We start from the raw sequence: 14,237 nt of genomic DNA, 5'->3' as shown, positions 1-14,237 counted from the left end.
CGATTGTGTTATTCTCTTAAGAAAAATAACATGTGAACTGATGGTTGCCAGATGGCTAGGGAGTTGAGGGGTTTGGTGGAAAAGGCAAAGATATTAAGAAGTACAAATTGGTAGTTACAAAATAACCACAGGGATATAAAGTACAGCATAGGGAATATAGTCAATAATACTGTAATAACTATGTATGGTACCGGATGGGTATTAGAAGGGGAATCACTTTGTAAATTATATAACCATCTAACCACTATGCTGTACACCTGAAACTAAGTTAAAATAATATTGAATATCAACTGTAATTGACAAATAAAAAAATGACATGCCAATATATTCACTAAAAATCTCTTCGTATTTTTACTCTCTAGAAATTTAATACACCATGGAAAAGATTTTTCACATCATTGCCAGTTTATGCAATCATTGTAGCAAATTTCTGCAGAAGCTGGACCTTTTATTTGCTGTTAATAAGTCAGCCTGCTTATTTTGAAGAGGTCTTTGGATTTGCAATAAGTAAGGTAAACACATTGATGTTCAAATGTTCTCGAACTTTAAATCTCTTGCTTCTACTGAGAAAAAACTTTGCATGTTAAAATGAATTGCTGATTGTAATTTATAATCCTGGAGGTCAGACAAGCCATGCATTCTGTGCATAGTATACATAGTTATTTAATTTCTTCTTAGCAAGGATCAGAGCTGTGGTAAGCTGCTTTTTAAAGATTTATGTTCTGTGTGACCTCAAAGTATTTTCAAAGCTAACTCAAGGATGGCATGTTAGACAAGGATAAAAAGATTTAAGCATGAGAGGTTTTTTCGTCTTCTGTAAATTACTGAGTGAATAGCAGTAAGAAACTTAAAGCTTATTTTGCAGATCATCCTTGTCTCCATCCACTGCCTTGTGTAAGAGCCCTTTGTGCTGTTCCCCAGCCATTGTCATTAGGTTGCCTATGTTTCAGGGAGGAAGGGTGTGAACTGTGAAACTTAAACCATCATCCTAAAGAGTTAAACCTCCTTCTACAAGGGAAGAACAACAGCCGAGTAGAGGTAGATGCCTGCAGAGCTGCAGGGACTGTCCAAAGCGACCAGGGAAGAGCTAACGTAGTCAAGTGATAGTAGGTTCTGTCAATGAACATTCACTCTGTGCCAAGCGTTTAACTACCATGTACCAGGCCCCATGTTGGATGGCGGAGCCTCTATGATGAATGAAAGTCACCTCTGTCCTTGAGGGGCTCCAATCTGGTGGAGGAGACAATTAGGTCTACCCTTAAAATCACTTATCTATTCATTGTTTATGTATTAGAAAATTCAGGCCTGCCCGGGTTCCACATATTTAGAAGATTAAATTTGGGGGTGATGGTGGTGGGCAGTGTAGCTTGGTGGGAGCAGGGGATTAGGGAAGTGCATCTCCCAGAAACAGCAAAAAGTAGCTCCCTTTTTTCTATTCATCCAGGTGGGTCTTTTGTCGGCACTCCCACACATGGTTATGACCATCATTGTACCTATTGGAGGACAACTGGCTGACTATTTAAGAAGCAGGAAAATTTTGACTACAACTGCTGTCAGAAAAATCATGAACTGTGGAGGTACCGTGGCTTTCATAGGTGCTTTAAACATCTTCTATAAAAAGAGATGAAATTGAACTGCAGAGCATATTTTGGAGGCTATGTCTAATCACTGGAAAGGATATTAAAAGCCCCCAAGTCTGTCCTCTAGCAGATACTTGAGCGTCTGTCACACCCTGACCAAGTGATCACCCAGCCTGGACTTCTGCAACCTGCAATTTGGCAATTTAGTTGATAAATCCACACACACCTGCAACTGCAAAAGTGCTTCTTTCATCTGCTGTTAAGCTAAAGCAACATGATTTCCTGTTAGAAATCTGTTTATTATTTACCTTTCCCATACGTTTTCCATGTACAGAATCCTTTGCTAATGTAGATTATCCCCTTGTCTCCGTCTTCCCTTTCTACATATACACATGTTTTGATAAGAAACATAAGAAAAATTGTTTCTTTGAATAGTCTTTTTTCCCTCCCAACATATGCTTGTGCATGGAGTGCACATACACACATCTTCTTTCTTGCCTTATTCAGTTCCTGCTTTATGTTTTCATTTTGCAAAAACAAAGTGGAAGTTGGGTCATTTTCCAAAAGAGGTAGATAAAGGGAATCATGAACCATATGATGTTTATGACTGTTCACCTTTTAAAAACTCTACATTGTCTTATTATCTCTTTTGTTTTACTTTAAAAATTAGCATTCATTGAGTGCTTTCTGTGCCAGCCATGAAGCCAGCTTCTTTCCACACATTATCTTATTTATTCCTCATAATCACCCTGTGGAACAAGTGCTATTGTTAAATCCAACTGCAGTGAAGACACTGGAGAATGATAGGGTGACTTGCTCAAGTTGTGGGTCATGTACAAAATCCCGAAAAAGGCAAGATTCTCCCTTGTCATTTTATATTTTGACAGAATAGATGGCTGGGGCCAGGTCTTGGGAGGCTGTGTAGACAGTCGCAGGGCTTGGGTTTTATCTGGAGTGTAGCTGGGAAGCAAATGGAGGGTTTAAAGCAGGAAAAGGGACATGATATAATTTACATTTTCAAATCTGAATAACTGAACATACAACACAAATAAAAGAAGGGGACCGATTAAGACACTGGTTCAGTTTTTCTGTCAAGAGAAGACAGTGGCTTGAACTGGAGTAGGTCAACAGAGGTGGAGAGAGGTGAATGGATTTCAAAGTTCTCTGAGCCTAACTTTCTTCTTCTTGAAAATCTGAATAATAATATTTACCTCAGATGATTGTTATAAAGGTTAAATGTGACAGCACAAACATGCATCTAGCATGGGTCCAACATATGATAGTGCCCCTTTCTTCTTCTGTGTTCAAGACACTGACAAAATGGAAGTTTTCCATAAATGTTCAATAAATATCTGCTATTCAATTGTATTTCCCATGACCAAAATATGCACCCTCTAAACCTGGAACTTGAAAGAAAATTCTGGATTAAACTACACTTGCACAGCTCTTCTAAATGCAGATGGCTTGTAGACTCTAAACCTATTTTTATAGAAATGTCCTGTTCATACTTAAGTTTGCTCCAGTCACCTTGGCCATTTTTTCCCCATAAATGGAAATGTCGGTGTCGGCTGCTGTTGGTGAGAACTCTCAAAATTAAGTACTACCAAAGCGCCTGTTGAGAGTAATCTCCTTTTCCTCCTCCCAATCTTCCCTCTCCCCTCTCCTTCTTCTCTCCCTTCCCCCACCCTTCTCAGAAAATAGAATGCATATGTACAATCTCACCAGCCTCAATTTTATCTTAAAAAAAAAACACCTCTTCACATGTCTTTTCTTGTCATTTTATATTTTGGCATAACAGAAACAGTGAGCTCTACATAGAAAATTGAAAAAACAAACAAATCATAGTTGTCCCTCTTTGCTCAAATACAGAGATGCTAGACTGGAGATAAATACATGAAGACAGTTTTGTGCCATCGCTGAATAAGCCTGGTTGATATGGATATGATGAAGCACTTGCACGATCATCTGGAGAATTTTAGTTGCTTTCATATTTTCTCAGAAGAAATATAGAGGACATTTTTCATCTGAGAAAGATCACATACTTCTTGGAGTTGGTCGCCTTCTCTTTCCGTGGGCAAGAGATATTTGCTGCTAGAATCATATAAAGCAAACAGACCACCTTACGAGATGATGCTCTATTCTAGTTTATTTTGAGTCAGTACATTTCCCAGATCCTCAAAGACAGTTGTCAAGTCCTCATACCTCCCTCTGGAGTCATGTAAAGTGTGACTAAGGTCAGAAATTCTAGTCTGGGTAAATCAGTGGTCTTTGTGACTGCAGGTTGTTTTAATATGAAATGAAAAAATTTCTCAGGCATTTAAATCCTATTTTTTTCTCTTGTCAGCTCTAAGTAAGTTCACTTTCAAGAATCTCTTGATTACTCCCGAAGTTCAGATTTTACCCTTCAGCTCCTGAATCATACAGTCCTATTTCTAGCATTTTCACTGCAGACGGACCATTTAGGCTCTTAAATGCTTTTTTCTTTCTTTGGAAAGTTATTATTTAGCAAAGATCTTTTTGTTGTTGCTATAGATGAGTCAATGTATCACTTGCGAGTTTTTTTCTTCACACAATGTCTTTGTTAACTTTCTGGTACAACCTTTGCTGAGAACATTAAGATAAAAGAAGTTCATTCACATGCCTTGTTATTGAAGACAGGCCATTTCTAAAACATGTAGAGTTAATATATAAAACACTAGCAATTTTGCCCAAGTACAAATTAAGCTGCTGAAACAAAATGAATAGCAATGATTTGGTAGCAATAATATCAAGCCCACAGTTTAAAAAACACCTCTGGCCCATGATTTTATTGATCCTCTTTAGCGGTCCATTGAAAACAGTTATTGATTCTTGCTCTGTTTCTATGACAGTTTTGAGAAAACTGTAGGCAACTTACCAAGGTTTATAAGAAGTACTTGCATTTCAACTGAATTACCTTGATTCCTTTTTTCCTTTGCATTAGTTCATTTACTGAGTGTTCACTACCTGTTAGCTAGGCTCTGTACTGTATACACAGTACCTTCCCTGGGAAATACCACAGTTTTGTCAGGGAGGCAGAAACACAGGGACAAATTACAAGGTAATGTTGAAAAGTTTGGTAAGATAAGTAAAAAGAAAGAGCTTTACTGGTGGGTGAGTGCAGGCTGTTAGTCAGAAAAGCTTCCTAGAGGAAGTAGTAGTTGAACTGGACTTTCAAGAATACAATTTCTCCAGAAAGAGAGCAATAAGCAGTGGGAGAGGAGTGTCCCAGGTGAAGGAACAGCCTGCGAAAACACACATAGGAATTAAACAGTGTTGTGATTGGGAAATAGCTAATAGCACCGTGTGACTATGGCAGGGGGCTTTCAGTGGGCTAGGGGGTGAAGGGCACGGGAGGGCTGGCAGAAGGTGAGACAAGAACAGCAGGAGGGACTTGTTATATAACATTACTCTCAAATGCAGAACACTTGACCAAAGCCTTAAGGAAAGGGACAGCTAATTAGATTTGCGTCTTAGAAAGATACTGAGGTAAAACATGGAGCAGAGGAAGAAGACGTGGGAAGACCAATAAAGAAGCTATTGAAGTTGTCCAGGTGAGAGGTAATGGCGCCCAGGACTAGGGCAGCGGCAGAGGAGAGAGCAAGTTGCTCTTGACAGGTATTTCTGAGACTGGGCCCACAAATTCTTAGGTAAACACTAAGAAGGAGGGAGATTTTGAGATTTCTGTGTTGAAGTTTTGGCTAGTGTTTGTTGAGCTGTGCCCATGTGCCAGGCACTGCACTCAATATCTTAAAAGCCCAATTTCATTTGCTCTTCCAGTGCCCTATAAGATTGTATTGTTAGCTCTGTTTTGGGGAATGAGGATCAAAGAGGTGAAGTGACTTGTCCAAAGTCACGCAATGAGTGATGTTGAGGCGGAATCTGAACCCAGGCCTGTCTGACTCCAAAGTCTGGGTTCTAAATAGAGGTGGATAGAAGATTAATTTAGAGGAGAAGAAAAGGCATGGTGGTGGTGATTTTCTTTGTTTATGAGTAAAAAATAAGAGAACAGAGACTTGACTTGGGTGTGTTGTCTTTGAGGTACCTACAGGATGGGTGTGTGGAGATGTCTGGGATCAGCAGACAGTCTTCAGAATGACCCGTCCTTGCCTTCCACTTCCTAAGGCACTTTATCCCTGGAAATGGTACTCACATCACCATTCTGCCTGCCATTGGCCGCATCTGTGTGTGCATGTGTGCGTGTGTGTGTGTGTGTGTGTGTGTGTGTTCTGTTTTGTTTTTGTTTGTGAGAGAAACATCTTTAGAATTTCCTCATCCTTTTTTATTGTGCAGGATTCACTTATTCTGAGTGAAAGGAACAGAAAGTACATTTATGCTGCTGCATTTTCTGTGCAAATATGTCATAGCTTTTAGACGGAGGCCTGAGAGCTTGGTGAACTTCTGCAAGGGAAGAATTTTGCTTCGTGCTCTTTGCTTCAGTTATTCATTATAGCTTGCTAGTCACTTTCAGCAATCAATATTAGAGTGTTGTCACTTTATTTTTTTTTGTGAGAGGCCATAACATATAAACAAAGGAGACTCATTCGCAGTATAAAGGACAGTTTTAGTGTTTAGAAATGGCAGGAGCAACTATCCATGAAGCAACTGATAATACACATCCCTCACCCCAGGGCTTCCTTGGAATCTACTGGACCACTTGGTGTTCAAGATGCACCAGGATGATGTCAGAAGGCTCACAGAACACCTGAGTAATAGTAGCATAGTCATGTAGTCAAGAAACACCTGGGTAATACTGTAAGCACAGTGCCAGACTGTATGTACTGAAAATCAGGTCCATGAAAATATTAATAGATTCTTATTTAAGAAATTCATGACCTTGGGCTGACTGACATGACGTGACATTTTTTTCCCTTGCTGTTTCCATCCACAGGTTTTGGCATGGAGGCAACCTTACTCCTGGTGGTTGGCTTTTCCCATACCAAAGGGGTGGCTATCTCCTTTCTGGTGCTCGCCGTGGGATTTAGTGGCTTTGCTATTTCAGGTAAAGTGTCCTCTAGGTTTCCAACTCTTTTCTACAGGTCCAGCAAGTCTTAGGAGGAAGTAAGGAAAACCATACTGGATCGCCTTCCTTGAGTAGGCAGGCCACTCCCAAGGAGCGGGGGCCGCTAGCTAGAGAACTTCATCTAGTGGGGGTGACTTTGTAAGTTCACTGGGGACTGAGCTTAGGAACCCAGTCAGGCTGGAATTGCCCTAGTTTCCCCAGTTTGGAAAAAGACACAAAGTGCCAGCGACTCCCGCAACCTTGAGGCATCTCTGACTAGAGAACTGCTAATGTTTGCTCATTTGACATGTAGTCATGGAATCAGAAATTTTTTAGACTGGAAAGCTTGCCTTGATTTTGTCTAGTCTGTGGTCTTCATGTTACAAACAAGGAAATGCAGGTGCAGAGAGGGGAAGTGACTCTCCAAACAGGTTAGGACAGGTAGTAAGACGGATAACAGTGAGGGCGAAGGCTAACCTTGATCAGGCGCATTCTGTGTCTGTCTGACTGTCCAAAGCCCCGTCTGTGAACGAACTGCTGTGGTTCTCACAGCTGCCCGAAGGGCTCTCAGATCCCCATTTTACAAGAGCAGAAGGCAGTCTGCCGTGCGTGGAGGTCAGAGTGCTGCCGTGTCACGTCTTCGAGACTTCAGAAGCTCCCCTTGCAAAACTGGGTGAAAAAGTAAAATTCAGTTGTTGTTCTCCCTTTAAAACATACCGTCATACTAAAAACAATCACAGAACATTTTACATAAATTGCAATTATGACAATGGGAAACAAATAGTAATATCACTATTTTACTCATGAGGTACCTAAAACTCAGAAAAATTGAGTACTTTCCTATTGCCACACGGCTGGTGGCAAAGGGAGAATTAAAGGGCCAGGCCGCCGGGCTCCAGGCCTGCGTCCTTCCCACTGTTTCAGGCTGCCGAAGAAAATCGGAGCAGTAGCATTCCAGAACATAAAAATGTAGAACCTTTGGTTTAAACTATCCTAAAATAGGGGCTTGATCTTATCAGAATAAATAGATCTGGTGAACTGTTAAATTACAAAAAATTATCTACTTTGAAAGTAGCTTGCAGCTGAGAACCTGGGCTTGGAGGTGTATGGACCTGGGTTGAGACCTCTCTTTACTACTTACTATTTATGAAAGAGAAAACTGCTAAGTTATTGAATTTCCAAACCTTAATTTCTTCTATTAGAGATTGGAGAGATGTAAAGGCGACCTCACAGGGTTGTTGAGAGAGCTTGAGGAACCGAGAAAATTCATGCCCTCACTCACACGTCCCATGAGTCAGGCACTGTTCTTGGCATGGGAGATAGTGCATTGAAAAAAAAAGATTCCGCCCTTATGAAGTCTACATTCTAGTGGAAATAAAGCATTGGAAGCCCTTAGCCCTGTGTGAGAGGCATAGCAAAATTAATACGTATTCATTATTACTGCTCAGTTATTATTCACTATGGCCCAGTCCTTCTAACCCTTAAGTATACATAGAAATCACCCTAGGATCTTACAAAATGCAGATTTTGATTCAGCGTGTCTCAGATTCTGCATTTATAGTAAACGTGCTGCTGCTGTCGGTGGTCCATACTTTGAGTAGCAGGAGCAGAGCAATCATGGCTTGTTTCCAGTAGGATGTTGAAGAATACCTTCCCTATAGCTCTGCGATGCAAGAGAGATTCCCATTCTTCCCAGAGACACTGAAATATTTATTTTCATATTGCTCCCAGATTGCCCACTAAGCCACAATCAGAATGAGCGAGACCCAATACTCCACATCGCAGCTGTTGCCCAATTTTTTAGCACTTACTCCCAGCTAGCCGTTTTTTGGAAATGGCCTCATGCAGTCCCTGTAGCAACCCTGCAGGAAGGTTATTGTTTTACATCCACTTAGCCAGTGAGGACCCAGAGACTTGGAAGGGTGACTTCTCACTTGCGCAGGTAAGTCCAGTGCTGGGACTGAACATAGGCGTGTCCGGCCTGGCAGTGATAGGGTGGGAGGGACCACGGCCATGAGGGTGGTAGTTCCCCAGGATCTGCTCTCTGCCAACCCCCTAAGAAGTTAATAGGGACCCCAAGCAAGACTGGCACCATTTAGGAACAAATTATGGACGAGAGAGTTGGGACAGTGATGTTGAAAGACACGAGGAATGGGTGGCGCCTGCTTTGAGAAATAGCCTATGTAGAGAAGGCAGACTCTCCCAGCTTGCATACCAAAAATTTTTTTTTTCTCTGCTACATACACAAAAAAATCTCTTAATATCTCAATTTCTCAGTGATTTTTATCCCCCAAATACCAGAATTGTGCATCGAGACACCTAAATGGCTTTTCTCACATTATCATTGGCTAAACTCAGGTGCCTGGACTTTGTTTTGTATCAGAATATAATACTCGACAGTTATATTAATTGCTTCTTATCTCTGGGTTCTTTTCTAATAAAGTGTTTATTACATTGAAATCAACAGTTAGATTCATTAACTTTGCAGCTGTTTTATGTCCTGATTGACTGCCAGTTTGGTCTGAAAGAGATAGCATGTTTATTACAAAAAATGGTTTTCTCAAAGTTTTTCCTGAAAGGAGGTAGGAAAAAACAACCAGCCAATGTGCCAGATTAGAAAAAAAAATTTTTAAATCTTATTTTCAGGTTCTTTGCACAGAATAGAGAATTTAAAAGCGAAGCAAAGAAAAACAAAAATATGAAGAAATAGAAGTTACAACTCCCTGCTGTAATTCCATAGCTCAAATTGGTAATCAATTAAACAATGATTTACTGAGTGCCTACTATGGGCCAGACACTTTGCCAGTTCAAGGAAGGTAGTGATAAACAAGACAGATGGATAACCACCTGAAACAAACACACACGCTGGTTTTCACATGTATGCACCATGTAATGAACATACATTATTGAACTTGATTCTTACAACAATTTTATAGGAAGGATCATGCCAGTTTATATATGAAGAAGCGGGGGTTCAGAAAATTTCAGCCCTTTTTCCAGGCTTGCGTGTCAACGAAGCCGCCAGAGGCAGGTCTGTCTCATTCTGAACTGCAGCCCTGGGCCGTGTTGGCGGAGTTGGTTCTCAGGGCCCCAAGCCTCCCATTTCACAGCCTGGCCCTTGCCCTGCCTTTACTCCCCACGCTCTTCACGCCCCCCACGCGTTCTTTTCTCCTGATAAACAGGTGAATAGTGAGGTATAGCTGTGCCACTGCCTGCAGCATTATCTTTTGACAGAAAACCTCAATAAGAGGGCGGTGCTTTGCAACAACATCTCGGCAGGAGTAGTACTGGTAATGGTAGTGATAATGGTTGTGGTAGTAGTGGTAATTAGTGATAGTGGTAGTAGTGGTAGTTAGTAGAGCTTAGTTATTTGCCATGGGCTCTCACATACATACTTCCCCTGGGTCACATATTACAGCATCTTTATGGCTTAAGTAGTAATATTACCCCATATTAGAGATGAGGGAACAAAGGCCTAACAATGACTTAAGTGGTAGAAATAAGATTAAAATCCAAATTTATGGACCCTGAATCAAGTATGTACATGGAAGTGTTTTGTAAATTACAGAGGATTCTGCCAATGTCTCTGCAACTGTATTATTTCACAATACTGTTTGGCCAAAGCAAACTTGCCTAGGGTGGCCTTTTGAGAGTGAGTGGAGGCCTGGGAGGGAGCATGTTATAAGGCAGGGTTTGCTTCTAATCACACTGACTGTGGTTGTTTGCTTAGAATAAATGTAATCCAGGCTTTCTGCTTTTTGGTATTGCCCAAAACACCATTATTTTGGAGTTCTGACCCTACAGGTCACAGATGCCATAATTTTCCATGGTAGACACTGCTAATCAATCACAGCACATTTTTCTGCTTTGTGCAGCACAGCCTGAGAACTCTGAACCCAGCCCAACAGCCCTGAACCCAGCCCTCTCTGTAGAGCTACCTATTAGTCATATGTTAGAAGAAACCACATAGAGAGTTGGGGGAAAGCTAAAGATTTTCTAAAGTGTACTTGGAATTCTGGGCTTGACTCTGATTTTGAGGTTGGGGCTTCCTTGCAGGTTTTAATGTCAACCACCTGGACATCGCCCCCCGTTATGCCAGCATCCTCATGGGCATCTCGAATGGAGTGGGAACCCTCTCTGGAATGGTCTGTCCCCTCATTGTAGGTGCAATGACCAAGCACAAGGTAATGGTCTCCTTTTGGGCTATGAGTATCAGAGGACCGAAATACTGCACAGACTTGAGATTTCAAAGCCCTACCCCAGCCTGTAAATATATATGTCCTTGGCCTGAGTCATTTGAACTTCCTTTGTTTGTCTTTTCTCTTTTTTCCCTTCCTTCCTGCCCTCCTTCCATTTTTCTTTTCCCCTCCTCCTTGTCATTGCCCTTCTTCTTCTTCTTTAATTTATTATGTATTGATGGCAACCAGACTGATGGTTCCATGTTTTCTTACCTGAAAAAACATGGAACTAAAAAATGGGGTATGCGTGGTGGGGACAAACACCACAAAGACTGTTTAGAGACAGGAAGAAACTGAGGCAATCAACTCAGCAGAATACATTACTCAAGATTGTTTTATAGTTCTAAGTATTTAAACTTTATAGCCAATTTCCATCTATTGCTTAACATCTTCCAGCACAAAAATATCAGTGCTGTTTACTTCCTTATTATGAAGAAAATAAACAAGACATTAATGACCCTTCCTAAGAACCCACAAGGGTATGACACTGGGTCATTACTGAGCCTTTCTGTATTAGACCAGGGTGTTTGGTGGAGGAGGATCCTGGATCCATCCAGGGTTCAAGCACAGGCCACGTGGTTTCTTAATCTCTGTCATTGAAAAGGTTTCAGGAGGCTGCTTTCTACAAATGGGGATTTATTTTGGATACTATGGAGTTTTTAACCCAACTATCTTTTTTTAAGTTGGATTGCCTGTTGCAAATATGACTTCAGAAATCCTTCCAGCTTCTTGGAGAAGAAAGTGTGGGGCAGTTTTTCTTGTTTTTAGATAGAAAAGAAAGGTGAGATTTGGGGATTTTTATAGGCAGAGGATCCACGTTTTCCCTCTCTGTTTATGAGATGATAAGATTTACAACATGATGATTAAATCTCAGATGCTATCTTCCCCTAACTTTAAACACAAATACCCACTGTTTTTGATACTGTATTATACACAGAAAATATAATTATAAATAGTAAGCTATTGAAGTGAAGTCTGAGTATTTTCATGGCTCAAACTGTTACGTAGCCAACAGTGAGCAAGAAGGAGACCTCTGATATTTAAAATGGTGGGTTCCTAAAGCAAGTTTCATTGAACTTGCTAGGTAAGTGGAAACCTTATTTGTATATTTAGAGAGCTGTGAAATGGTGCTGCATGTGTTTTGCATGATGTTTATTTTGTAAGGTATTTTTATAAATTAAAATATGCACTTTCCACCCTGGCCAGTTTGCTCAGTTGGCTGGAGCATCATCCCGTGCACAAAAGCTTGTGGGTTCAGTCCTCATTTGGGGTGTGCATGGGAGGCAACTGATAGGTGTTTCTCGCTCACATTGATGTTTCTTTCTCTTGCCCTTTCTCCCTTCCTCTCTCTCTAAAATCAATAATAGAAAATATCTTCAGGCGAGGATTAAAAAAATGCGTATTTATTGCAGTCTTAATTTTCCTTTTTTTTAAACATTCAAACTCTGTTTGGATCTCGGGCATGCTTCTGACACATGTCTTTGGGGTGACCGGGTACTCTTGTCCCAGAATGTACTGTTCATTTCTCTCTCTCTCTCTGTCTTTTCTTTTTATGGCCACAATATTCATTGGTGCTGTGTTTCCCTGTTTAGACCCGTGAGGAATGGCAGAATGTATTCCTCATCGCTGCCCTGGTGCACTACAGCGGCGTGATCTTCTATGGAGTCTTTGCTTCTGGGGAGAAACAGGAGTGGGCCGACCCTGAGAACCTCTCTGAGGAAAAGTGTGGAATCATTGACCAAGATGAGTTAGCTGAGGAGACAGAACTCAACCATGAGAGTTTTGCAAGTCCCAAAAAGAAGATGTCATATGGAGCCACCACCCAGAATTGTGAGATCCAGGAGAAGGAATGGAGAGGACAGAGAGGAATGACCCTTGATGAGGAAGAGCTGACATCTTACCAGAATGAAGAGGGAAGCTTCTCAGACACATCCTAATGTCTGAGGGGCACTTCGATCCTCTCCTCACCTTACAACCCGAAAGGATCTGTACCCATTGCCTTCCCCGGAGCCCAGCTTGCCAGAGGGTGAAATATGGGGCCACTGGAGATGGGGGGAGGGGGAGAGACGATTTAATAGGCAATAGAGAAAAGAGAAATACTATCTTGCAATGACACTTATGGGTACAGAGCTTGCTTTAAGCTGACAAAATTGATATCTATATATCTCTATATATAGATATGTAGATACATATATCTATATATCTCCATACCATGTTTTGTTTTGTTTCTTTTTAAAAAAATGGGAGGAAATGGGGATATTTGGTCTGGAGGAGAGTAAATAGCTCCCACGAGGTTTCCGAGAGCAGCCACGCAGAAGAGGGTTTCTTATTCCTAATAAAAGCTACTGTTCATGGGGGCCCTGTGTTGTGCCAGGTGCTTTATCAACATTCTCATTTATTCTTCACACCCACAAGGACATATATATCTCTCTTATCCCCATTTCTCAACTAAGGAAACTAGAGCAACATGAGATCGACTTGCCCGAAGTCATTCATTCAGGGCCAGTGCTGAGCTTGGCGGGGTCCAAAATATGTAGCAGTTTTGGCGAGGGAGGTTTCACCTTAGGGTAGGAAAGATTTTTAATAACGAAAACTGAAATGCAGTGGGTGGTCTTGTGCATAACTGCATATTTTGGCAGGTGCAGGGGAGGGAATCCTTGGGGTTGATGTGGCAGAGCATTCAAACCTTGTATGAGGGACTGGATTCAAAGAATTTTAGGTTCCTGTATGATCTAAAAGGTCACATGATTCTGTGAATGCATAGTGTTTTTTTGTTTTTGTTTTTGTTTTAATAATAAGGGTCGCAGACTATAGGAAAGATTCAAGTAGGTTTTTTAAAAAAAAGGAACAGAAAAAGCTATGCAAGAGATTATATTTCCAGCAATCTCTGGTCAGAATGGCCAAGAGGTAAACAAAGACTTGGCTATTCAATTTCAACTCTTTATAATATCAATAATGTTAAATAATATCCAAAATTACTTATAAATCATTAAGACAGTTAGTAATTTAAAAAATCAGCCCATGCATTTTATTAGGTAAAATTCTTTTGAAAAAGTCTTTTATTTTAAAAAACGTATGTCTTTAGCCATTTCTGCTGGTGATTTAGGAAGTTTAATCAAGTTATACAAAATTATGATTGATGTAATCTTAATGACCATATTTGGAATGATATTCAGGGAAGACAATAATATAGCAGTAGTTATATAGGGAAACACTAGAATGAAAACATGTGGGACAAGTAGACCTAGTGTTGAAAAGTTCATATTTGATTGCATAAAGCAATAATATGGATGCTCTTTAAATACATTTGAAAATTTAATGTTGGCATGTAAAGGGTTATTTGAAAATAAAATTATTTTCCTGTTCATTGTTTTTGAAAATTTTATTTCTACTTTCAGA

The 14,237-nt window shown here is 40.5% G+C and overlaps 1 protein-coding gene across 2 annotated transcripts in view; it reads left to right on the top strand.

The window, feature by feature from the left end:
• The window catches only part of SLC17A8 (solute carrier family 17 member 8), a 39,096-nt gene extending 26,321 nt beyond the window's left edge, over nt 1–12,775 (top strand). Inside the window, exons 8-12 of one of the 2 annotated variants that reach the window (XM_054574474.1) lie at nt 363–512; nt 1,445–1,577; nt 6,490–6,600; nt 10,657–10,784; nt 12,431–12,775. In XM_054574474.1, the coding sequence (XP_054430449.1) occupies nt 363–512; nt 1,445–1,577; nt 6,490–6,600; nt 10,657–10,784; nt 12,431–12,775 (867 nt within the window). The remainder of the gene's footprint in view (nt 1–362; nt 513–1,444; nt 1,578–6,489; nt 6,601–10,656; nt 10,785–12,430) is intronic. The other variant, XM_054574475.1, reaches the window with a different exon arrangement.
• Nucleotides 12,776–14,237: the final 1,462 nt, after the last annotated feature.

Source organism: Pteronotus mesoamericanus, unplaced genomic scaffold, assembly GCF_021234165.1.
Source record: "Pteronotus mesoamericanus isolate MK-2021 breed Mesoamerican mustached bat unplaced genomic scaffold, CSHL_Meso_final contig_263, whole genome shotgun sequence".
NCBI lineage: Eukaryota > Metazoa > Chordata > Mammalia > Chiroptera > Mormoopidae > Pteronotus > Pteronotus mesoamericanus.
This window is presented reverse-complemented; position numbering and strand designations above follow the sequence as displayed.